At 41.7% G+C, this 26,489-nt stretch overlaps 1 protein-coding gene across 11 annotated transcripts in view; it reads right to left on the bottom strand.

Moving 5' to 3' along the window:
- Positions 1-26,489, bottom strand: part of SLC11A2 (solute carrier family 11 member 2) — a 153,163-nt gene that overhangs the window by 113,300 nt on the left and 13,374 nt on the right. For 7 of the 11 annotated variants that reach the window (XM_027967323.3, XM_027967324.3, XM_060412589.1 and 4 more), the window contains 14 exons: positions 25,772-25,897; positions 24,870-24,989; positions 23,347-23,453; positions 22,747-22,817; positions 22,572-22,639; positions 21,147-21,302; positions 20,334-20,492; positions 19,414-19,500; positions 18,404-18,523; positions 18,099-18,248; positions 17,497-17,570; positions 16,531-16,684; positions 14,861-14,914; positions 5,597-8,465 (listed from right to left, as the gene is read on the bottom strand). In XM_027967323.3, coding sequence (XP_027823124.1) covers positions 8,388-8,465; positions 14,861-14,914; positions 16,531-16,684; positions 17,497-17,570; positions 18,099-18,248; positions 18,404-18,523; positions 19,414-19,500; positions 20,334-20,492; positions 21,147-21,302; positions 22,572-22,639; positions 22,747-22,817; positions 23,347-23,453; positions 24,870-24,989; positions 25,772-25,897 — 1,524 coding nt within the window. In that variant the 3' untranslated portion in view covers positions 5,597-8,387. Of the gene's footprint in view, positions 1-5,596; positions 8,466-14,860; positions 14,915-16,530; positions 16,685-17,496; positions 17,571-18,098; positions 18,249-18,403; positions 18,524-19,413; positions 19,501-20,333; positions 20,493-21,146; positions 21,303-22,571; positions 22,640-22,746; positions 22,818-23,346; positions 23,454-24,869; positions 24,990-25,771; positions 25,898-26,489 lie in introns of those variants that run through there. The other 4 variants (XR_009599900.1, XR_009599898.1, XR_009599897.1 and 1 more) reach the window with 1 other exon arrangement.

Here is a 26,489-nt window from a genome sequence, read left to right as displayed (position 1 = left end):
GGACCCATTTTCACTGAAATCTGCCCATTTGTCCCCAATTTTCAGAGTCCTACTCCTTCCAAAGCAATGTCCTAAACTTAAACACAAGAGGTTGTGAGGTTGGGAATTTAATTTGTGTTGTAATTAATCACTTACAAGATTAGCCTCTTTGTATATTTTTCAAAAATATCAATCTCATGCCTAAGGAGTTAATAGTTTCTTTTTGCAAAGTCATAAAACTTTCAGGTCCCTCACACAAACTTAAACTAGGAATTAAGAGCCATGAACCCAGGCACTTCCCTTGTGGTCCAGTGGCTAAGACTCTGAGCTTCCAATGAAGGGGGCCTGGGTTTGATACCTGGTCAGGGAATTAGATCCCACATGGTGCAACTAAGACCTGGTGTACCTTAATAAAGAAATAAAATTGCTTCTCAAAAACAAACAAACAACCCATGAACCCATCATATAGTTTTCCCAAGGTCTCCAGCACACTTAGAAGTAACCAATTGTAGTCTACTCCTTATTTCCACTAAATGTTCTATGGCAGTAAAAACTTGATCACCCAAAGCCTTGCTTTCTATAGGCACCCGATTAAGGGTCTCTGCAAAGTTTTGCTAACGCATGCCATGGACTGCCAGCATACTCTTTGCCACTGGAGTTGGGGGAAAGGCCATTAACACCTTATATCAGATCAAGAGAACCAACCCCAGATAACCCAGAATCCTCAGAGTTACGTTCCTCTGGAAGCTTCTAATACCAAATTTTGTTACAGTCTGTTCAATCAGATAAGCAAAACTACTAGTTGCTTTGGTTGTTGTTTAGTTGTTGTGTCCAATTCTTTTGCAATTTCATGGACTGTAGCCAGGTTTCTCTCTCCATGGGATTTCCCAGGCAAGAATACTGAAGTGGGTTGCCATTTCCTTCTAAAACTACTAGCAGTGATAATATAAAAAGAGATTTATTAAAAAGACATGACCTCAAGCAATTTGGGGAGCTGGTTAAACAGTCCGTGTTAGGCTGTTGGTCATATTTCTAATCCTGGTACCCAAAGTTAACAAGACAGCAACTGAGAAGGAAAGAGAAACTAGAATCTGCAAGGATGAACTAGAACCACAGACAGGTGGAAACTTGAGTCAGAGTCTTGCTGACTCTAACCTTGATGGCATGACCGTTAGGAAAAGCTGGCAGCCTTTATCATGGAGCTAATCCACACCTGGCCCACGAGCCGTGGAAGAGATCCACAAGCAACTGAAGGATCTATGGGCCTGACTGCTGCCCAACAACAGTGAGGTGAGCCAGCAGATAAACATCACACACAAACTGTAACAGCATCTGGTGCTCTGTACCAAGCCTTCCAAGTGCAAAAAGAATCTGGCAACTGCTGCTTCACCTTTCACCTTCAAATCTCAAGCAAAATACCACTCATGGCCAAGCTAACCCATAACTCTGCAGAGAAGGCAATTCTGGAAAACACAGTAACAGGTTAGCTAAACTGATATAAAACAAAGCCCCCAATAGATTAACATGGTTGCTAGTTGAGGAGTAACAAGATGAAGTAAGCCACTGAAGAGTTTAAACAGAGGAGTGAAATAGAATAGCAGTTGAGAAAGGTGCCTGCTGGGGGATTTCCCTGGCAGTTCAGTGGTTAAACTCCCAATGCAGGGGGCATGGGCTCAGTCCCTGGTTGGTGGGAATTAAGATCCTGCACACCACACTGCAGAGCCAAACCAAATCTAAAAATCTTTACCAGTAATAGACTGACTATAGTACATTTACATGGTTTATAACTGCACATTTTGAGGGGAATGCTCAACACTTATTTTTTTTTTAATTGGAGGCTTATTACTTTACAATATTGCGGTGGTTTTTGCCATACATTCACATGAATCAACCATGGGTATACATGTGTTCCCCATCCTGAACCTCCCTTCCACCTCCCTCCCCATCCCATCCCTCAGGGTCATCCCAGTGCACCAGCCCTGAGCACCCTGTATCATGCATCAAACCTGGACTGACGATCTGTTTCACACATGATAATATACATGTTTCAGTGCTATTCTCTCAAATCATCCCACCCTTGCCTTCTCCCACAGAGTCCAAAAGTCTGTTCTTTACATCTGCGTCTCTTTTGCTGTCTTGCATATAGGGTCATCGTAACCATCGTAACCATCTTTCTAAATTCCATATATATGGGTTAATATACTGTATTGGTGTTTTTCTTTCTGACTTACTCCGTTCTGTATAATAGGCTCGTTTCATCCACCTCATAACTGATTCAAATGCATTCTTTTTAATAGCTGAGTAACATTCCATTGTGTATATGTACCACAGCTTTCTTGTCCATTCGTCTACCGATGGACATCTAGGCTGCTTCTATGTCCTGGCTATTATTATAAACAGCCAACACACTGATTTATATACACCTACCTACGGGAGGCAGAAACGTCACATATAATATAATCTATATATAGGCTCTGGGGAACACCTACATTTAAGAAGTAGTATGGGTGTGGAGTCAGTCGTGTCCAACTTTTTGCAACCCTGTGGACTGTAGCCCACCAGAAATTTTTGTCTGTGGAATTTTCCAGGCAAGAATATTGGGTTGGTTGCCATTTCCTACTCCAGGGGATCTTCCTGAATTAGGGATTGAACCTGAGTCTCCTGCGTCTCCTGCATTGGAAGGCAGATTCTTTACCACTGTGCCACCTATAAAGCCTTACGAGGTAGGCAAAAGGCTAATAACTGTGTCTAATAAGCACAGGGAAATGAGTCATATAATTCTCTTTGAACCTGGGAATGCGGTTTCCATAGATACCACGATTCAAGTTTAAACACGTTTTGGCTTGAATTTTATGCATCTTTGACAGTTACAGTACTATTTCATTAGAAAATGATGCAGACATCTGCCTCATTTAGCTCTCTGACTGGGATGAAAACAATGAACTTACTGACACTATAGACTCTGTAGTTATTAACAAGAAGTCATAAATAAAGCAGAAGGAAAATGAAGCCAAGGTTTAGTTTAGACAACCTAAGACAGCCGATGCCTTGACAACTGTTATGGAATGCAGTTTAAATCTGCTGCTCCCTATCTTGCTTTGGGTATGAACATTTGCTGACTTCCCTGGAATTCACTGAATCAGCTCTTCCTCATGCTATTTCTCCAGGCCCTCCCCCATTTCTGCAGGGCCCTAGGACCTCATCCTTGGGGAAGATGTACACCTGTCTCATCTGCCTAAACACAGCTAATTCATCCACTGAATGGTAAAGTCCTAGAAGCAGGGATTACAATCCATTCACTTTCCTTTTTATCAGAATACTAAGTACAATACTGAGAACAATAATGAATAGATGTTTGCTAAGTAGAAGCGCTTATTGTTTTTAATCTCAAGATCTTGCCTAATCTTCCCACTTTCCCTTCTAATATTTTAAAATTCAAACTTTAGGGTGGCATAGTACATCATAAACTCAGATTTATACTTATCCTAAAGGGCTCTTAAATTTTTTTTTCCCCAGTTCTGGAGTCAGCTGTATGATCCAAGCCAAAAAATAATAAGATAGAGGGTGTTTGCTTTTAATTGTTTTAGAAAAAATACAAGCGATGAAATTCAGTGTTTGTTTCCTATCAATACTCTATTGATATACAACTTTTTGCTTATAGGTGTTCTCTACTCTGTAAGAATTACCAAAAAATGAAGCCACATACAAGAAAAATAAGAAGTCTTCTGAAAAGTACTTACAAAAAATGAATTTTCAATATGTAGCAAATTATACTGCAGAAATTTCAGTCAGAATTCTCACAGCCTTCAATTTTTTGAGACACTGATTTCCAAATCAACTACCATAAATAGTCAACTCAAAAATACCTTTGTTGATGTCCTTTAGAACCTACGACATAATTTTCTGACTTTTAAAATTTTTATTTTCTAGCTAGCAGCAGAAAATAATCTATATTATGCCAAATCAATCTGAAAATTAGGAGTTATATAACGGCTACAGAAAAACCATCACTATCCATATCAGACATTCTCTCCAAACAGGGCAAGGTAATTAAGGCTTTCATAAACTCCTTTTTAGAATAGGCAAAAATCACATCAGAGGAGAATGAACGGCTACATTGTTATTTAAATTTGGTTCAGCCCTGGAGGCTGCATGTGGGAGTCTATCAGACAAGCACCGTGATACACGCAGGTTAGCACACTGCCTGAGGCTCAGTGAAATTTCTTTTAAAAACTGGTTCATCACTGTGCACCTCACTCTTATACAGAAACCTGACTGATTTACCACAAACATAAATGTCTAATATTTAAATATTTGTGTATTCATCTTTATACTTCTCGAAAGTATTTCTGGGAATACAAAGGTAAATTCCAAAAACAACAAATCCCTTTTCCCTTCAAATGGCAGTATTGTGGGAGTGGAAAGATTTAGTCCCTTTGTGCTACTGCTAATCTGGCATGACACTGCAGAAAACACAAGAAACAAAGATAATAAATGTGAAGTATACCTGAGGTCTCAAGCTCCTCTGTAAGCCTAGGGTTCTAGAAACTAGTTCCACTTTGTTGAAGTCATACCTGCTATGCATCAGACTTATTCTGACTCCAGGCCTGGGAAAGAAATGTGCTTAGTCACTCAGTTGTGTTCAACTCATTGCAACCCCATGGACTGTATAGCCTGCCAGGCACTTCTGGGAAAGAAAACCAAAGGGAAAAAAAAGTACCCACTGAGATAAAATCAAGAATGCAAGGTAAAAAACAAAAAGTGCACTAAAATGCATGTAATACGATCTGTGGTAATGATTTCCTCCTCTTTATGTTTTCTGTAGTGCAGAAATACTCTGACTGGAAGGTCAAGTCTAGTATTTGGAGAAGGGAAAGATGCAACAATATTGAAAATATATCTGCATTCTAAACATTAACTCGTTGTTCTGTGTATTATATACTCTTCTCTACCGCTGCTGCTGCTAAGTCACTTCAGTCGTGTCCGACTCTGTGCAACCCAATAGACAGCAGCCCACCACGCTCCCCCGTCCCTGGGATTCTCCAGGCAAGAACACTGGAGTGGGTTGCCATTTCCTTCTCCAATGCATGAAAGTGAAAAGTGAAAGTGAAGTCACTCAGTCATGTCCGACTCTTCGCAACCCCATGGACTGCAGCCTACCAGGCTCCTCCATCCATGGGATTTTCCAGGCAAGAGTACTGGAATGGGGTGCCATTGCCTTCTCTGCTTCTCTACTGGCTCAGGGTAATTATTTTTAAAGTTGCCATCTGCACCTACTAAGAGGCTCTTCAAGTGCCACCAACAAACAGACATGTTTCAATCAACACTGTCCTCTTTAGAAAACAGGCGAGGAAAGAATCCAACTACTCTACTACTCTATAGTAAACATTCCAGCAGTTGGCTATAATATTTTCCGTGAAATCAGGAAATTTTAAGACCTCTGGCATAGAAATGTCATCCTTCATGTTGATTACACAATGAAGATACTTCTAATCAGGCTACCAGAAAGATCCCCCTCTCCCAAAACATGTTCAGCATTAAAAATAGATGAACTGAAGTGTTAACTCAGAAATGGGCTCTTCTCAAAACCCAAAAGATTCCAGAATTTTGTGATACCTTTACTCTGGAAGTACTAATGTATTTATTGCTCGGAAAAAAGCAATGAAAAATATTAAAAGTAGCTATACATAAGAGCTCAAAAATTATGCTTAAATTAAAACATAAAATCATTTATGGAGAAAAGTATGCAAGAAGCCCATTTACCCACATTAGCTTGGACAAAGGGAGGTCACTGAGGGAAGACCCTATAAACAGACACAAACCTGAATGTGCACAATACTTCTGGGGCAAAGGCTCGCTGCTTAATATCATCATGTTTAAAATTCAGAAGTCTATTTTTACTGGCTGCTATAACCTCTGATGCCTCCCTGACTATTGGGTATGCACTGACTACTTTTTTATTAGGCCAGCACACAGTTATACAGCAGCAGCTGTTCAGTAACAACTATTTAATTGCATTTTTCTGATATCCTGGATATGTACTATCAGAGTACCCTTTTACAAATTGACTCCATAGTGTTAAACCTCAGAAACTGAGTGGGTATATGAATCTAGGTTAATCTTAAGATTGACTCTATTGGGACTTCCCCTTGTGGTCCAGTGGTTAAGACTCTGCACTTCCACTGCAGGAGTGGTGGGGCACAAGTTCAATCCCTGATGGAGAATCCCACATTCCACACAGTGGGGTCAAAAAAGGCGGGGAGACTGATTATATTGTTTTCTATATAAACACGAATCATGAAATCCAGACTGTAAATCATAAGGAATGATTAAATATTAACTTAGCAAAAAAGTCTGTCCAAGACTTACTGTTAGACATCAGTCTCCTCCACTGGTTTTAGCACGATTCGGCTTGCTTTATTATAAAGTTTTCTGATTACAGGAGTTGTATGACCTGAGAGATATACTTATAAATTTTTGCTGTAAATTCTAGTCTGTTCCTAATAAGATACAATTTAAGAATGGAGAAAAGCTATAGAAACCCCTCAAGTACTTAATCTCTATTTAACCAACCACCTTATTCTTTTTATGAGTTGTAAAACAGGATTCTTTCTGCCTTTTTTCTTTTCCCAAACATCCTCTGGTAATGAAACTACTGAGAAATGGAACTGCCCAGGGAGGGAGGAAAAAAATGCAACAAACTGATTCATATAGAGTTGCTGTCTCTGTATAAAGAAACCGAAACACTGAAACTCATTTTTTAAGTCTCTTTTTCAAATAAAAGCTGATAAACGATGTTAATTCAGTTTTACTTATAAGATCAGAAGGTCTCTAACCTGAGTTGCAAGGCTATTGCTCTTATCAGAAGTTTCAAGGGTCATGAATTAGAAATGAGGGAATTTTAAGAATCATCTTAGAAAAAAACCCTTGCCACTTACAGGATCATTATAAATGACCAAGGCAATGTAAAGTCTTATTGAAATGTGCAAAGTTTTAGAGTAAGGCAGAGAGGTTTATGCTCAAAGAGGAAAATGATGCTCAAACACAAAGGCTGCAGGATTTGCAAACTCAAAGCCTTTGGGGCTGGAAGGAAATGAGAGAAGGCACAGACTGTATTCCATTAAAAATGGTAGCTGCCACTCAGTGTAAGTCAACTGCACTTCCATGAAGGGCTGTGAGTCTGGTGTTGAAAATGTTCTGACTTTTCAATCAGATCAATATGCAGAAACTTTCTGCAGAAAGTTTTAAGTATTAAGTGTTTTATTATAAAAGTGTTATGGAAAAAAATTCTGCTTAGGAAGAAGAGTCAAAATATCTATGATCCATACGTGGGCAGGCAGTTTATACATGTGGACCAATCTTCCAAGTCCCAGTGTGGGTCTAATCTCATACTACTTGGTAGAAATAAACTTAAAATGCTTAGCATTCCCTCGGAGAGTCAGCATTAGAAACATCAGCCACTCCAGGAAGCAGACTTTGGCCTAGAAATGGTGTCTGGAGTATTAATGGGAAAAGGGGGAAGACAAGACATGGTGGGACTATACACACATTAGAAAGAAAACTAATACCTCCATTATCTTCTGTTGGGCTTTATAAAGTTCAGTGTTAGAATTCTTTTTATACCTAAAATGCTAGAATGGGCTGAGTTACAGTGCAGCATGGAAAACTGATTATTGGTTAAAGTATGATTTCTGGATATTGTTACTAGGTAGTAAGCTCTTTGGAAAATACCATCCTATCTCTGAAAAAAACACTCAAGAAAAACAACAACAGAGAAAAATAATAATCACAGAGCACACCGACAACCAGGATGAAGAAAGACTGCCAAAGGAATGTCTTCTTTTGGAAACGATGTGCTAGTACCAGTAGTTACCAAGGGTTGGTTGATTAAATCCAAGTCAAGTTTAACCGGCCACAGTCAAGTATCACTTTAAAAATCAGTCTATTTGACCAGTTCATTCTGAAAAAGAGTAGTGCTCTTTTTCCTTTGTTACATGTGATTTAGACAAAATAAATATGATTTATCTGAACAAATTTGTTTAAAAAATACAGAATATCATCTTTATATAAACTCTACCCAAACCAGTAAGTTCAGGTTTACATAAACATACACACATATATATTTTTTATAAATTCCCAAAGTCCAGACACAAGCCCATAGGGGTGTGTGGCCATTACAGGCTAATCACTCAACTCTGGCAGTTGTGGACTGTTGCGAGGTGGGTGGGTCTCTGACCTACACTTAACAGCTGTCAGCTTTAACACCCTTCCCATGAGGAAATTTTTACCTTTTGTTCAAAATATTTGAACAAAACTCACCACCGAACAAACAAGAGAAATGTTAACAGGACACTTGGCACAAAAGGACTAAGAGAAAGTGGGTCTTATATGGTCCCTCCGGCTGTCAGTCATCTAGACACAAGTGAGTCAGCATCCACGGTGTTCAGAAGGTAGAGTTCAGGTTGAACTGTCAATCCCAGACGGTACTGAGGACAAAAAGATGGAAAAGGGTTAGACTGATTTATAAGTATTTAAAATTGGCATTTAGGTGCCTAGAATCAGCATATAAAAGTAGCTCTTATTTCAGTTCTGCTATACTGATTTTCTTTCAGAAAATAAATGGCTTATAAATACATGAATGGTTTACTACATATATAAAATAACTGACAGGAGCTGAAATAGTCAAGGATTTGCTAATGCCAAATACAAAATCTGCACTTTAACTATCCTTGTGACATACTCTACCTCTGCGTGGGTGTTTCTGATCTGGATATTAAGAGCAAATGTACTGCGAGCTTTTATACCTTAATACTAAGTGTGTTAGAGCTCAAATTTCAGGGAGTTCCCTGGTGGTCCAGTGATTAGGACTCTGTGCTTTCTCTGCAGAAGGTTCAGGTTCAATCCCAGGTCAGGGAACTAAGATCCTATTAGCTGCACAGAACGCCCCGCCCGCCCCCCCCCCCCAAAAAAAAAGAAAAGAAATCAAATTTCAAATAGTCTAAATTCTGAGCCCTATTGTCTGGGCCCTAATTATCCTTTGGCACCCCTGAGCAGAAAAAGCCTTTCATTAAACAAAAGAAAGAAACATAAAACGGCATGTGCTAAGAGAAAAGGATCCCAGACGTGTATCAGACTTCGTAAGAATTACTTTAGCTGCCTTTAAAACACATTGCCAGGAACTTCCCTGGTGGTCCAGTGGTTAAGAATCCAACTTGCCAGGCAGAAGAAGGTTTGACCCCTGGTCAGGGAACTGTGATTGCAGATTCCTAGGGGCAACTAAGCAAGCTCTGGCTCTGGAGCCCACAAGCAGCAACTAGAGAGAAGTCTGCAGATGGCAATGAAAGATCCCACAAGATGCAACCAAGACCCAAGGTGGACAAAAAAAAAATATGAAAACAAAGCAAAAAATATTTGCCAGACTCACTCCAGGAGGCCTAATCCAGATGATTTGTGTCAGCATTTGTGAAGTTGTAGCTTACTCTTTTCCTCTCCTTTGCATTCACCGTGGGACCATCACTGAGTCTCCTTTTAGCCCTACTGGTACCAGGGGTTTTAGGAATGTTGTTGCCCCTTGGTACCAACAGCCTCTTTTGGGCCTTTCAGTTGTCTCATCTGTACAGAGACTGAACCTTCTGTTGTAAGAATCAAATGAGATCATATGAGTGCTCAGGATGCCAAATGCACACTATAAATTCACAGAAATACTTCTAGTAGAAGAATATAGTGCAAAAGGCACTGGGACTGGGATCAAGCTCCAACTCTGCCATTTCCTATGACCTCGAGCAAGTTATGTATCCTTCTTGAGCCTTATCCTACTCATCTGTAAAACGGGAATAAATGCTGCACTTTAAAACGCCAAGGACATTAATAAACTATCTCATTTTGTGTGGGGGTGGGGTGGGTGTGATGTCATGTCCGACTCTGATCCCATGGACTGTATAGCCAGCTAGGCTCTTCTGTCCATGGAATTTTCCAGGCAGTAATACTGGAATGGGTTACCATTTCCTAGTCTAGGGAATTTTCATGACCCAGGGATTGCACCATGCCTCTTGCATCTCCTGCCCCGGCCGACCAATTCTTGACCACTGTGCCACCTGGGAAACCTCTCACTTTAGTCTTCAGCAATATTTTTAGACATTAAAAATGCCCATCAGAGGTTTACGATGACTGTGTGAAGATGAGGACAAAATGGGGCCCATGATAAAACTATTCTCAACTAGAAGGCTAGGAATTACTGAGCCACACTGGCCTTAGGGCAGAAGCACAGCACTTCAGATTTCAGCCTTTATACTCGCTTCAGGGTTTTGTGATTCAGGTTTTAGTAACCAAGAGCAATAGTCAGATACACTGACAATCCACTGCGGCCTTTTCTTAAGTGAACTAAGGTGGTGGGGTGGGCGTGTAGTAAGCAAGGGCTGCATTTTTAGCTCCATCACCTCCAGGTTGTATCACTTCATGGCTTAGTAGAGAAAACTCCTTCATTGGAAAAGTTTGTTGTATTGCTCAGGGACACTGAGAAATGGAGCTAAATAGCAGAGGAACTGGCTAAACCTTTCAAGGGCAGAGAGGTACGCAAATGAATAAACCATCAGTTCTTACTTATTGCTGGCCCTGCCCATTTTCCACACCCACCACAAAAAGCATTCAGGTACTTTTGAAAATTTAGCACAGGCCAAACAAAATTAGTCTATGAATTGGCAACTTTTGACCTAAAACATATTCTAGCACTCATTAGAGTATTAAGAGAAGTATCTTTGATATGGTACTATTCTTGGTGCTGCTTAACACCAAAGCTCGGTGTCTAAAGTGTACTGTTAAGTGTATACTACGTATTGTATTGGATGATTAGTAAAAATAACATGGGTTCTGGAATTAAGCTAGTCAGGCACAAATGCCAAATGCCTACTGATTAGTGATGCGTTAGTTTCTGGTCCTTCAGTTGCCTTATATATATATATATATATATATATATATATATATATCCTTTTGCTGTAAGAATGACATGAGACCATGTGCACGCTGAGGGCTTTCCAGCTGGCTCAGAGGTAATGAATCTGCCTGTTGATGCAGGAGGCCCATGAGATGTGGGTCCAATTCCTGGGTTGGGAAGATCTCCTGGAGTAGAAAATGGCAACCCACTTCCGTATTCTTGCCTGTAAAATCTCATGGACATAGGAGCCCGGCAGGATATAGTTTATGGGTTGAAAAAGAGTCAGACACAACTAAACCTGCGCACACACACACACACACACACACACACACACACACACAGTGTGCTTAGACCCCAACTACCATACTAATGTGTTGTTTTTAATGTCCCCAACCTAAGGTATCAAAGGTGGCACATCTGGATTCACAGGCCCTGCCCAAGGAAGGAACACAGAGCACCGCAGAGGGCAGAGCTGAAGGAAGTCTCACACCAGGACCTTCAAACTGTGACACACCCTATGTTAGCCATGAAATTACACCCAAATAAAGAGTTCCCTGGTCTTAGCGGTTAGAATTCTAAGCTTTTATGCCATGAGCCCCATTCCTGCCATGGGGTCAATCCCTGGGCAGGAGCTAAGATCCCCGAAGGCATGTGGCAGAGCCAAAAAAAGAATTAAAAAAACAAAACAAAACCAAGGTAAGAAGGGTGAGTTAAATGAGAAGGACAGCATGGAAAAGAAAATTCTCAGATGACGTCTATGGTGTTAATTCACAGGATTTAGTTCCTGTAAGACAGACAGGGAAGGCTTGCAACAGAGTGACAATCCTGGAACAAATTAAGGGCTGACCTAGTTTTTCATGCCATGTGTTTGGTGACAAGACTAGCAGTTTACTGTGTCTGAGTTTTGTATTTCTATCCGGTCTTTGTATTTATATGCTTTCATTTCTAAGTTAAACAATTTTCCTTTCACCTTTCAAATACTCATACTTTTTATTGGCAGCATATACAGAATATAAACGCCTACCTGAATGGTGAAGCAAGACTACAGACAGAAAAATGTTCAGCTTAGAGGAGAAAAAGGCAGAATGACAGTTTTTTTCTCAATTTTAAATATTTTAATGATGTAACATTTAGCAATGGCAAAACTAATTAAATCAGTGATATAAATTAGTGCTTGGTGTTTATAATTCATCAAGCCTTCTTCGAACTAAACCTATGTTGAGCCTTGAACAAATTGAATTTGAACCTCAAGAGTCTCCTCATATACATTTTTTTTTCAAAGGTAAATAAGACAGAAATACATGATCCCAGCAAGATGAATCTGAGAACATGAAATCACACATTCGGAGGAACACTGGACATGAAAGGCTGAGTATACACATAAAGAGCTGATATAAATTACACACAGAATTTTTATTTCATGCCTCCATGAAACACCTCTAACACCTAGATGTCCAGGGAGGTCAACTGTATTCCTCTATCCCTTCTAAAGAGAAAAATCATGAACAGTGTGAATCTAGTACGTCAATCCAGGTGGTAGTTGATGTTTCAGTATTTCAAAGTTGTTGAGATCCCACTCACAGAGTATTTTCAAGGTTTTTAAAAAAATATCCAGGAAACCAAATTGGAAAAAGGAAAAAAAAACTTTTTAATTTCAAACCAAGTTTACATATTGTTAAATGGCCCCTAAAAGCTCATTGTAACCACTCCTAAAATCACTAGCAGGACCTCACAGGAGCCAAACTGCAGTTCTTCCCCATTGCTGATAATTCCCAGTATGCTATAGCAGCAGTTATTTCATGCCACATTTATAAAGAACAAGGACCAACTTACATAAAGTACAATTGTGTATCCTTACACATTTCACACAAGCAGCGTGCACATGCTGGCACTGGGAGCTGTCAGCTCTAAGCATTGTTTACTGCACCCAGAGTAGTGGCTGGATAGAAAGTATACTTTCCATCTGAAAGCATTAGGTGGAACACAGTACGGGAGTGCTTTTAACACTGTAAAATACTACACACAGAGTGACATAAACTGACATTTAACTGGGAAAAAATTTTCATCACTGCAAGACATATACATAACTTTGAAAAGAAAACTAGCAGCTTTTACCTGGGCTTCTAAATATTTGTGAATCTGAGACTGACTGGACCCAGCCAGACTCCAGGCAAAGGTAAATGATGTTAGTGTACCATCTTTTACAAAGAATTTTGTCAACATGGCCCTCACCTACTGAGGCCAGACGAGGGCTTAAGAGGTCAGTCCCCGATATCTCCAGAGTGCCCTTGTGAACAGCTTAGGGGATGATGGTAGGGGAGAGGGAGGAACGGTTGGGGAATTTGTCTCTCGTGATTGTGTGCTATGTCACTGGAGGGGCTGAGGTAAAGGTACGGTCAGTGGAACACAGAAGTTTACCCTTAAAGCCGTGTAAACGACAGTCCATTCAGTCTGTGCTTTAGACTGTGTACAAAGTACTGGAAACAATGCCTTTAGGGGCTCAGGTGAACAGAGAACATCAATCAACAGGAATTACACCAAAAATGAAAAGTCCTTTGATTGCATTCCCATTACTGTTCTCACCAAGTCAGTAGCTACAAAAGACCTGGTTATTTATCTCCACCGGACAATGACTTGGTTTGAGATAATCACATGGTCTCAGGCTCCACATGTAAAAATGTCACAAGTAGCTGAAGAGCAGCAGCTCCATGCTGAAGGGACCCATTTCCTCTGACTCCAGAGCTCCACCATCTGGTCTCAAAGTTTTTCCCTCTGAGGGAATGGCTGAAGAGAGGTAGCCCAGTGCAACCCTGCAGAGAGAACTTGGCAACCAGTGACACCAAAGCACTCGCTGAGAGGGAGTGGGCTTTCCAACGCTTACATCCAGAGCTCCTGAGATTGCCTTGCAAGTCGTCTTGGGCATGCTTCAGAAAAACATGACGATTCTGGTAGAAGGTGTTTTTCAGGAATAAAACAGATGGTTCCTCTTCTTTCAAGTTTTTTCACCTCACCCCAAAGTCTCTTGAGAACATCAGTTCATAAATGCTACCATCTTTTTCTATCACTACCCTCCTGGAGGAGGAAGGGGAAGGTTTCTCTACTCCAAGTGCTCAAAAAGAAATACCATCAAGAGAGCTCTGTACTAACATGAGAGTCATTAAAGTCGGGACTCCCAACAACATTTCAGTAAGCTCTCAATCTCTGAGGGAAATCATCAGAGTGATTTTCAGAAGAGGTTAGTGTTAGTCACCATGACCACAAGTGAGTTTTACCATCTGTCCATTTATCATCTTCTTTAATGCTTTCTTACCCCTCTTAACTTTCAATGAAATTAAAGTGAAAATAAGTTAAAAGAATCCTGAACCTGATGGAGGTAGACTATCTCATAAGGTTATATTTAATATGAATCAAACCACCCTAATTGTTTTATTTTTTATAATTAATTCAAAGGGTATGCATAAGGAAAGTATTTCTCAGACTTTTAAATCCATTATCTTTTGATAAAGAAAACTTGCATACCTATTCTGTAATTTGTATTATGAAAACTGTATTGCATTCTCCAAATATGTTTTTTTAACATATAGTCAGTCTTGTTAAGAATCATGCATTGAGAATTATCTCACATAAAAATAAAACAACTGACCCTGGGACAGTGAAAGAATTCAGTGCTGTTTGAGAGCAGGTATCAAGCTGTCAAAGATCCTAAATCCAGTTACCAGGTTAGGAGTTCAGGAGGAAAAATAATGCTATCTTTCAAACAAATATGCGACAATGTCTTTCCCAACCAACAGCCGAGTCCTAAATGCAGTCTGTGCAACAGCACATACCTTTGGCTATGTTCACACAGTAAACCATAGAAACACACTGGCTCTGATGGCTGCCTGTGAACAGTGTTTACTTAGGATAGCCAGTGGTGGCTTCTTCGGTCAGCAGGGCTTTAGAGATGCTTACCGTGTGCCCACAGTCCAGGAAGGACATGCCCAGTGCAATCAAACATTGCCAACCCTAAAAGAGAAAATATGGTCATCATTCGCTGACCCGTCTGGAGAGCCCACTTACCCCCCTCACTGCCCACAAATGCACTGCTCAGATGCAAACCTCTTTGCTGTACTAATTTCAATTCTCAGCTCCCTCTGTTCCTACTGCTTTGTGTTTGTGGTGTGTTTCTTTTATCTAACTCTCAGGCAGAATTCCTTGAAGACCACTACCCCATTTCAGTCCTACTCCACTCCTCACAATGCAGGGCAATGACCCACTGGCTAATACAGCTGCAACAGTCTCCTGAACTAAACAGTAGGAATTCGTCTAGAATCAGTCCCCAGCCTTGAAAATGGGTCTTCAACATTTTCTACAGCCTCAGGGTGACTAAGAATGACTCAGCACTGTCATAACTGATCTGCATGAAGGAAGGATCCCCTTAAGTTCTACAGCACTTTTTTGGGGGGCCAGGGTTGGGGGGTGTTGCAGAGCTCAGTTCCCTTACCAGGGACTGAATCTGGGATTTTGAAGTGAAAGCCAGAAATTCTAACCACTACGCCACCAAGGGTCACCCTACAGCGAATTATTAAAACAATTTCTGTCAAGGCCATACTGAGTTCCTTGGGTTTCCTGGGAGTAAGTCCTTATATTGTAGGATCAGTATAATCTTAGTGTGCCCATGGCTCACTGAGGAGGAAGAAAGCAGAGCTATATCCATCCAAAACACAATTTCCCAACATTCATTAAAACAATGTTTCCAATCAAGCATCTACCCTCTGGCAGACCCTGACACGGGGGCTAGGGGTTGTCAGACGAGCAGGGGTTTCTATCATCCAGTCTTCCCATTTTTTGCAGTAGACGTGGTATAAACTCGGCTGTCCCCAGTCCTCACCCACTGTGATTTTTAGAGAAACCTGTCTAGAATAATGAGGGAGATGTGTTGCTGGCATAGCTGCTTTTCCTGGATGTAAGTAATGTTACAGAAGAAGGTGAAAACAGAGAAAAGAATATATCCATAACCCCACCATCCAAAGGCAACTACTATTACCATTTTACGTAATTTACTCTAGACTCTTGACAATTTTTTTTATTATCTAGGTATTTATAATTCTGCATTTTTTCTTTTTATTATTATTTATTTATTTTGCATTCCTTTTCTATATAGCTTGTTTTATAACCATCATTCTTTAGTAATTCTAGAATAATTCAACAAGAGATTATCACTTTTTACTTGAGTCGTCATTGGACAGCTATTAAGCAGTAGAGCTGGGCAGTGCTGTGAACCCACATGTGTTCCCTCCAGAGATTTGAAATCACAAGACACACCTCCATTCTCCAACCTCATCTCATACAACTCTACTTTCTACATGCCTGATCTTAAGTTCTTCAAACATACTACACTCTCTTGTTAGGAATTATTAGGAATGGAAACCAGACAGAGTGACAGATTTAGAAAAATGATAGCTCTTAGGAACCGAGGGAAAATTTATGGTTAAAAATATTCTTTAGTCACAGCTGGTTTAACGATTTCATGTAAATTGTGTCAATAACCTAAAGACAGATAACCATATGCTCCTTTGGGTCCTTTCTCTTCTGAGTGTTAGTCCCCCTTGACCACCCCTGCCCCTTCCAACTGGACTTACCAAGTAAAACACAAAGCTCAGATAAGCTACGCTGACCACTGCAGCCACCACGTACAATACCACATGCCCTAGATCCTGCACATAAACCACGACAAAGTACATGTTGATGGAACAGATGATGAGGACCAAGATACCGCCTGCGATCCTCCAGCCCCTGTCAAAAGAATCAGCACAGTTATTGGTAGAATAGTCCAACCTGTCCACAAACAGAAAAAGACACTGTGTCTTTTGTGGTCACAGGACAGGAGTAAGTGGCATTTAAAAATAAACCGAAAAATGCTTAGGTCCCAGATTAGGTTAAATGAGCAATGATAGGGAGAAAGAGGAAGAAGAAGAAGAAAAAAACACTATCAAATAATCCCTATTATTTAAGCCCCTAAAAATGCAACAAGCCTTACAAGTGAAACAGTCATGAGTCCCTAGAGATGCAACATGTCATTTAAATATCCCATGTACTTTAGAGATGTATATAAAAGGTATTAGCTTATGCCTCCCTCATTAAGATCATTTAAGATGGATTTAAGATACTTTAACCTTCAGTGGCTGAAGTTGACTAGTTAAAGCCCTAAAAGCTAAAAAATTTCCCACCAGAAACAAAAAATGTGCTTGCCCTCCGTTGTTAAATTCATGGTCTCCATTTTCTTTAATGTTTTTTATACTGAAGTATAGTTGATTCACAATGTTGTGCTTACTTATTTTTAATTTTTGGCCACACCCTGTGGCATGTAGGACCTTAGTTCCCTGACCTGGGATGGAAATCGCACCTCCTGCACTAGAAGGCAGTCTCAACCACTGGACCACCGGGAAGTCCCCAACAGTCTCTATTTTCTAAGTCAGAGAGTGAGGGGGCAGCTCTAGCAATCATGTCTTAAAGCACATAGTCCCCCTATGACTTAATTTCTGACTGGTCAGTTTGATGAAGATACCCTTCCTCCCCCACATCTTGGGGAACAGAAGTACACTCACAATCCATTGGCAAATTCACTCATCACAGGCCGCAAGCTCGTAAACGTGAGGATGGGTATGAGAGCAAAGGGAAGCTGCAAAAGAGAAAGCTAAGATCAGACGGGGCTCCAGGGGGTCCTGTAACACCCCACAGAGCAGCACTCTTAGCAAAAGGGAACCACAGACCCTGCCTCACCCACTCTGTGAGAAATTACTCCTGTCATCCCAACAAGCTGCAGGGTTATGTGGAAATCTATAGCATGAACCCAGCATCAGTTATGCTCACAGTGTCTACAAAATTTCTATCTGCCTTGTCTTCTTAATCTGCATAATATCCAACAGTCTCCTTTACATTATTTAATGTTTGCTTCAGTTAATGAATAATTTTGTGTTCTATGTGTAATTACAGTTTATAATTCCCATTCAACAGGCTTAGAAAAAAACAAGCCACTTCTAAAAACCTTTTAGATTCTAGAGATTTCATATGCGTTCACCATAGACCAAGACTGTGCCTCTTTCTTCCTCTGAATTTTCCCCACACCCACACTAGGCTTGGTACCTAAGGGCAATGCAGAATGCCTCCTGACTCAATGGAATGTGAGTGTCCCCAGCTCCCTTCTCACTTGTAAGCTCTGAAGAACATTCAGGAAGTCATTCATTCCTGTTAGATGCTCCACGTCTTGGAAGACGGCCACAAGCAGAGTGGGGATAATGGCAATAGAGCGGGTAAGAATCACTCGGGCAAAGCGTGACCACTTTAGGTTCAGGAATCCCTGGAAGAAAACACAGAAGCAGGATGAATGTCTGGAACAGGGACACAGAAAAAGGTCTGGGGAGGTTTGGGAAGACCTTAGAGGCACAGAACTAAGAAGGGACAAAAGGGCAATGTCCTCTTCCTCTCGTCTATCCCAGTCACAGCAGCACGTACCTCCATGACAAACTGGCCGGAATAGGTTCCTGTCATGGTGGAGCTCTGCCCCGCAGCCAGGATCCCCACCGCCCAGATGTAGAGAGCGGCAGGCCCGAAGTAACACCCCAGCACAACACCCTGGAGAGGCAAGGGAGAGAGATCACCTGAGACAGCACCCCAAACATATCCTCTGTCACCTCTCCCCACTCCTGGCTACGCACCCACCTCTACCAAGCAATGTGCTGGCACTGTCCCAGGAGCTAGACTCGGGTCCTGACCTCATTCTAGAGGCTTTCAACCTACATTCTGCTGGATGGGCCCCCATTCCTCCTCAGCCTAGTCCCTTCTCTTCTCTAGGCTCCTAAAGCCTTTATCCTCAACTCATATGTTAAGTATCAAAAAGAAAAATGACTATAACACACTTCCCAAATTATATTCCTAAACACACTATTCTGGAAGATGGTAATAGGAATGGAAAGAAACCTCCAATAAATTTCAGAAATGTTAAATACTATGTATTGTGTACTGTTGGAGGTTCACAATGTAATCAGCATAAAACGGACAGAGAGGCCCCAGTAAAGACCACTTTACTGGAACTTCCCTGGCAGTCCAGTACTTAAGACTCTGTGATCCCATGCAGGGGGGCAGAAATTTCACCCCTGGTCCGGGAACTGAGATCCCGCATGCCACACAGTGCAATTTAAATAAATAAATAGTCTTCAGCCACACACACAAAAAAGACCACTTTACCAGGGATACTTCTTTAGTCTCCCCAGTTAACACCTAGAAACCAATATGCTATCAACATGTAAGTTTGGGAATTGCTGACACAATGAAATCATCTTGTCAGCTGATCTCCTATTCCCTTCCAGGTAATCCAAAAGGCTTGTCTGGCATCTGGACCTCTGAAAAAAAGGGACACTATACAGAAGATATGCTGAGCTCTGAAGTGAACCCACTGAAAAGACCAGACACTATGCTGAGAATCTTGATTCAGGGGCAGAGATCAGAAATCCAAATACATTTACCCCTTTGTAGATGTCCACAGCCAGTGTTGAGTTATCCTCTGGGAAAAGGTGAGTATGGGGACTGCTGCTGTTTTTACAGACCGCAACCTGGAACCAAAGCAGTTTAGGAACAACTTTTGAGTCCACAACTCAAAGAAGAAGACCTCCCCAGCAGCTCACAGACAGAGGGATCATCTAAGAAACGAGTCCTGCAGGTGAGACACTGGACACAGGCTGATGACAGCAGAGGCTGGTGGCAGGTCCTTGAGCTCTGCCTCCTCACTTTTTCTACACCCCCAGGTCACCAAAAGCTTTTCCTTGAGATAGAGTGTGCATGGTAATACACGAATGCTGGGTCATTTTAAATGATAATAGGAGGTGAGGGCCCTTAAACAGACTTCAAATATGAGAGGACACCCAGAACAGGGTGGCCTTATTCAAAGCAGAGCCAGGAGTCAGAGGTCCTATGGGTGGGAAACAAAGGAGTTATCAAAACTAGATTGGCAAAAAAAAAACTAGATTGGCAATCAGGAGTCAAGAGGACAGAGAATTCAGTGTGATAGCCTGTCTAGCCACAGCTTCTATTTTCTGTTGGTTGACTCCTCCCGCCTGTAATCACTAAATGGCAGGACTGGCAAGCAGCCAGTAGTTGGTAAACAGGAAGCAAAAGGGGATGATAAAGAGCCAAACAGACATGAAGCCGCCAACAACAGCATAAGGCAACCTTGGTCTAAGGCACACTTCCTTACCTGTTAAAGCTGCGAAGGAGAGTCTGGGCCTGGTCACAGGCCCAGACTGTAAACCTGAGTAGTGCCATGACTTAGGGACAGCACTGAGATCTATGTCCCCTGAGCTCTAAGTCACTGTCATGTTTTCCTGCCCCAATGCAGCCTCCTCCCTACCCTCACATCCACTACTACACAGGACCCAGGCTTACTTACCACCTGCTCGTTGGTTTTCCCAAAAAATGCTTCGGCAAACACTGAGACAACAAAGACGTTGATGATAAAGGAAACAAAGAGAGCGATGCAAGATTCAATGAAGAAGTACTTATTCGCTTCTCGAACTTCCTGCTTGCTGGCCCGGTCTACCTGTCTGGACTAGAGACGTAACAGCAACAGTCACTTTTTGACGAGCTGGAACAAGTTTCCTTGTGATATTTCACAAGTCTGTAGTCAGCTGAAAGGCCTAGGGGGCAAACAACTGACCACATGAAATGTTGAGACTCCACTTACATCCTGGTTAACTGAGTGAGTAAGAAGTCATGGCCCTTTGATAAATCACACATCCCAAAGAGGAAAAAGTGAACGAGTGACTGCTGAACCCTCAGTTATGTGACTGGAAGAACTGCTGACCTACGAGAACAATCTGATTTCAGACCGAATGTGGACACCACCTTAATTACAAAGGTCTCTGAAATCTTCCAACAAACGACTGTGATGGATTAACTGGTAAAAGCCAGATTAGGCTCTTTCCTCCTGACCTCCATGAGGTCACTCAGGCTTCTGAGATTTAAACACAAGAGACATGGTGCCCCTTCAGCTCTTTTAAGAAGGACTCTAGTCCCTTCTCTATGTCATGCTGGTGCCATCTCTGGTCACCTTGGTGATACAAGAGTGTGGCATCCAACTGTGGAAAATCGCGTGCTCCTTCAGGGCTCCAAGAGCTGTGAACCACGTGTGTGTCCCTTGCAGCGAAAGGAAAAGAGGCCATGAAACTGCACAGGCCACTGAGATGAGAAAGGCCTTGCTCACCTTAACTAAGGCAGAATGCAGGTACATGTTGTGTGGCATGATAACAGCGCCCACGATGCCCACAGCCTGCTCAATCTGTGGGGTACGACAGCCTGAACAGGATGGTAGGAACATGCCTTTGAGGACCTGGGTCTGGCTGGGTTTCACTGTAACATACTACATACAAACAGAACAGCTATTAGTCTTTTCTGGAGCATGAGACTAGGGAGTAACACAGTACTAGAGACACTGCATCTTTACTCCTTAATCCCCTTCATCAACAACTACACAGGAAATGAGGCACACAGAACCACCCAAAAAAACCAAGCAGCACAAGGTCAGAGAGTTTAGGACTGGGGTGTCCAGACACTTCACACTGTATTTTAGATATACGAAATCGATGTGCAGTGCTGTTGCTCAGTCCTGTCGCTCAGTCCTGTCCGACTCTTTGCAATCCCATGGACTGCAGCCTGCCAGGCTCCTCTGCCCACGGAATTTCACAGGCAAGAATACTGGAGAGGGGTGCCATTTCCTCCTCCAGGGGATCCTCCCCACCCAAAGACAGAATCCAAGTCTCCTGTGTCTCCTGCGCTGGCAGGCCGATTCTTTAACACCAGCACCACCTGGGAAGCCTGGATGTGTTGAGAATCTAATTAATATTCTAAAGAAATAAAACAGCTGCTAAGGGCCTTATTGATATTATTATCACAATAACTCCTGTGAGACATACCTTAGAATAGTCGATTCTTGATTATCCACACTAATCATGCTCCCGTGTTCACCTCTGTATAGAAAAATCACTAACACTTGCCACTAGCATCTGCTGAGACTCACTCAGAAACACTTTTTCCTGGTTTAGCATTTCTCTTGAAGCCTTAGACCAAGCTCTATCATCTACTCATAAAGTAGACACATTTTCAAAAGCCTAGCTAGGACAATAAGCAGAAATCAGTTTATAATAACTGGACACAGACAGGGGCATTACTGAATATAATGGTAGGGTTAGGGTTACTTTTAACCCAACGGAATGTCCGGATTGGGGCACAAACTGGGAAACATGTACTGTATCCCCTATAGTTCATTAACTGTTACAATACAGAGAAAGTCCAAGCTGCAACTACTGTCAACTAGGATGAGCAAAAACAAACCCCTCTAATGTTAACAGCCAAGAATAACCCTGTAACCCCTTTCCTAACCCTCTCCAATGCTGTTCTGTTGCTGAGAATAACTTGGGACCAGAAATTCTAGTAAAGTTTTAAATTAGGAGTCCCTGAAGGTCTTCCTGGACACTAGTCTCTGCCATATCCTTATTCCTTTAAAACTGGCCAGTGCTGAATTCGGCTTTTGTTAGCATGTACTGTCTTTCATAATAAAAGGACAAACGCCTTGTTTTAAAAAGCTAAGAAGAATAATAATAAAGCTAATGAATAAGCCTGTAATACTTGCCTCATAGCCAAATGTGAGGGCCATAATAGTGATGAGAAAACCAAAAAATGCTTCCAGCTTCCTCAAGCCTAAAGGGGAAAAGCACAGCAGTGAGTTCACAGAAGGCAATTACCCCATAAGCCACATGACAGGAAGCAGCTCCTTTGAGTGACCCCTCCATTCCCACTGTCCTTACCATATTTATCCAAAAAGAGAAATACAAAAGTATCTGCAATGGTGATGAGAACTCCACCCCATAGAGGAATCCTAGGTCAGAGATTAAAAAGGGAGATTAAAGGAAAGAAACATTGAGAAAGACCCATTTCCCAGTTTTCCAACAGCGTTCCAGATACATGACACGTGGAGGACTAAGGACTTGGGAAACAGGAACAGCAGCAAGGGGGCCAGACCTTGGGTAGTTTAGGATCTCAGTACTAAGTGAAGTAACACATTCATTCAAATTTTGTCTATAATTTCAGACATTCAGGACACAAAGCTAAAAAGTAGGGGTCTTATTTCTCAAGGGACTCACTTATCAAGTGGGATAAACTGAGATACAAATTATAAAACACACTGCCATACACTGGATAACAACAGGTCTGCATAACCTGCCATGAGAACATGGAAGACAGAGAGCCTCCACCTGGCAGGAGAGAAGGTGGTTCCAGAAAGGTTCCACAGGAAAAACAATACGTGAGCTGAATCTTTAAAATTGAAGATGACTTGGGATTTTCTTTTTACACTTGCTTTGAAATCTGGCAAAACAAAAATTATTTGTAGAGGAAAAACCCCTCACCTTCCTACAGACAGGAGATTGATGGCAATAGCTGAGCCAATAACTTCCTGCATGTCTGAGCCAATGATAGCCAGCTCCACCATCAGCCACAGGATGATTCGTGGAACCTAAACATCAAACAGCAAAAAGATATGGTTCTTAATTAATCACTTCTAAGAACTTCCTCCATAGTTTGGAATACATATTTTGGCAGTGATCCAAAACAGTCCTTTATTAAGCCTTAGGTCTGGAGATGAAGGACCAGAATTCAAGCTTTACTCGGTCCCTTGCTGGAGAGGGCCAGGTTGCTCTTTGTGGTAGAGCCTGAGTCAAGGTCAGGGCAGAGCTGATGCCAATTTCTTCTCCTTCTGTTTTACTCGACAGAAGAATGGAGTTTCCATTCATTGTTTCCACTTAATTTTTTGCCTAAAAACAATCCTGAAAGTGTTAGGAGGAAATGAGGATGCTAAGATGGTCAAAATATTGTTCAGGAGAGAATAAAATACTACAGAAGAAAATATCTATTCTGACCACAGCTGAAGAGACAAAACAAATATGAAAAGGTTGGAGTCATCCTTGGTGTAATAATGCACAAGCAAGTAAAAAAAGACAGATATACAAAGGGACTCGGGGCGAAGTGTTGGAATTGGGTGTCCTATAATAAAATCTGGGATCGAATCTGGTCAAATAATCAAACAGAAAGAAATTTAGTAGTGCTAGCACACTGAGGCCAGAAAAAAAACAAACTAAGAAACATGACGTGTAAGAAATGTAAGAAGAAAGAGAAGCTAAAACAAACAAGTTACCAACTTCTTTTTTGAGAGGTATGTAAGAAAAAAAAGCAGGTAAGGATACTCTCTCACAGCCAGGAAAGGAGATTAAACATTTAGGATGAACCAGAGATAGATTAGTACTTATCTAACAATCAAGTCTCTCAAGAGTCTTCTCCAACACCACAGTTCAAAAGCATCAATTCTTTGGCGCTCAGCTTTCTTCACAGTCCAACTCTCACATCCATACATGACTACTGGAAAAACCATAGCCTTGACTAGATGGACCTTTGTTGGCAAAGTAATGTCTCTGCTTTTGAATTAGACTGCAAGGAGATCCAAACAGTCCATTCTAAAGGAGATCAGTCCTGGGTGTTCTTTGGAAGGACTGATGCTAAAGCTGAAACTCCAGTACTTTGGCCACCTCATGTGAAGAGTTGACTCATTGGAAAAGACTCTGATGCTGGGAGGGATTGGGGGCAGGAGGAGAAGGGGACGACAGAGGATGAGATGGCTGGATAGCATCACCGACTCGATGGACGTGAGTTTGAGTGAACTCCGGGAGTTGGTGATGGACAGGGAGGCCTGGCGTGCTGCAATTCATGGGGTCGCAAAGAGTCAGACACGACTGAGCGACTGAACTGACTGATCAATTAAGTCAGTTTAAAGCTAGCCTACAGACACTGGGTCTACCCATTCCTGCCTTAGGCAGCAACAAGTCCCAAATGTCTAGACACACAGTTACCTATGAGATGGGTGACAAACACTGCTTACCCTGGGATACTGGCGGTGACACACTTCAGCCAGATGCAGCCCAGTGACCACTCCCAGTCGAGCTGCAAGACGCTGGAGCAGGAGCCCCACGATGGTGGCCAACAGGAGAACCCAGAGCAGCTAGAGAAGAACAAAACCCCACCATTACACTCATGAGATAACTGGTGGTTTAAGTTCGGTTGTTTGGCAATGTCAATGGGAAATAGCACACTCAAAGAGCTCTGCTCAGGAATCCAATGATCTGAGTTCTGTATCACATTCTGCACAGAACTTGCTAGGTCACCTCACACCTTTCTGAGCCTTAGTTTTTCCCATCTGCAGTTGCGCTTTTGTTCAAGGAAACTACCTGGGTAAAACAAAACTAAAAACCAACTACACAATAACATTTAAAAAAACAGATGGAAAGGGCTTCCCTGGTGGCTCAGTGGTAAAAAATTCATCTGCTGATGCAGAAGAAAGGGTTCAGTCTCTCGTCCGGGAAAATCCCACATGCCACGGAGCAACTAAACCCGTATGCCACAGCTCCTGGGCCTGTCCTCTGGAGCCTGGGAAACACAGCTATTGAAACCTGCACATCTAGAGCCTCTGCTCTGTGACGAGAGAAGCCACTGCGATGAGAACTCTGTGCACCCCAACTAGAGAGTAGCCCCCACTCTCGCTGCAACTAGAGAAAAGCCTGCGCAAAGCAACAAAGACCCAGCACAGCTAGGAATAAATAAACAAATAAATTCTCATTCCTAGTTGGGATTAAAAAAAAAAGACGGAAAAGCACTTTTCATCTAAGTGTCAGAGCCAATACAGAATCAGCACATAGCCCACAAGGTTGATATCCAACAGGCAGAGCAGAGGAGAAGTATGCTGTAAGTGTTTAAAAAGGAAAGCGGGGAAGACTCCATGTTCACCTTAAATCCAGCCACTGCTCCAGACTGCAAATCAGACTCAATGTTTCCTGGATCCAGGTAAGCAATGCTCATAAGAAATCCTGGTCCCGTGAAGGCCCAGAGTTTACGAAAGCTAAAACAAGAGTACTGTACAAGAGAGGAATACAGAACAAAATGATTATCACCTCCAGGGGAAGAATGGATATATGCATATGTATGGCTGACTCCCTTCACTATCCACCCAATACTAGCACAATATTGTTAACTGGCTATACTCCAATACAGAATAAAAAATTTTTTAAATAATAATAAAAATAAATAAAATTTATCTTGGAGAAAAAAAAGGATTACCACCTCCAAACTCCTGGTCTAACTTGCAACAATATCAGCTTCATAAGAACAAAGGATTTCAGAAGTTGGACGTGGGTGTGTCCAAGTTTCTTTTCCATTTTATCCATTCCTTATCAGCAACCTGGTTAGCTCTCTGTACAAATAAGAGCCCTTCTCTTACCTGCCCTTCCAACAGCCTTTCATTCTAAAACCCCAGCAATAATAACTCCTACCTCTGTGCTCAAACACTACCCAAACGCGACAAAAGGCACCATAAAAAAGGGAACATGAAAATCATGTTTTCTGGATCAAAAAATGCTCACCAGTAAAACTTGGCAATGGTTTTACAAGGACCTTGGTTTCCTTAACAGTTTCTCTGACTACAAAAATTCAGTCTTCAGAGACTGCC

This window comes from Ovis aries, chromosome 3, assembly GCF_016772045.2.
Source record: "Ovis aries strain OAR_USU_Benz2616 breed Rambouillet chromosome 3, ARS-UI_Ramb_v3.0, whole genome shotgun sequence".
NCBI lineage: Eukaryota > Metazoa > Chordata > Mammalia > Artiodactyla > Bovidae > Ovis > Ovis aries.
This window is presented reverse-complemented; position numbering and strand designations above follow the sequence as displayed.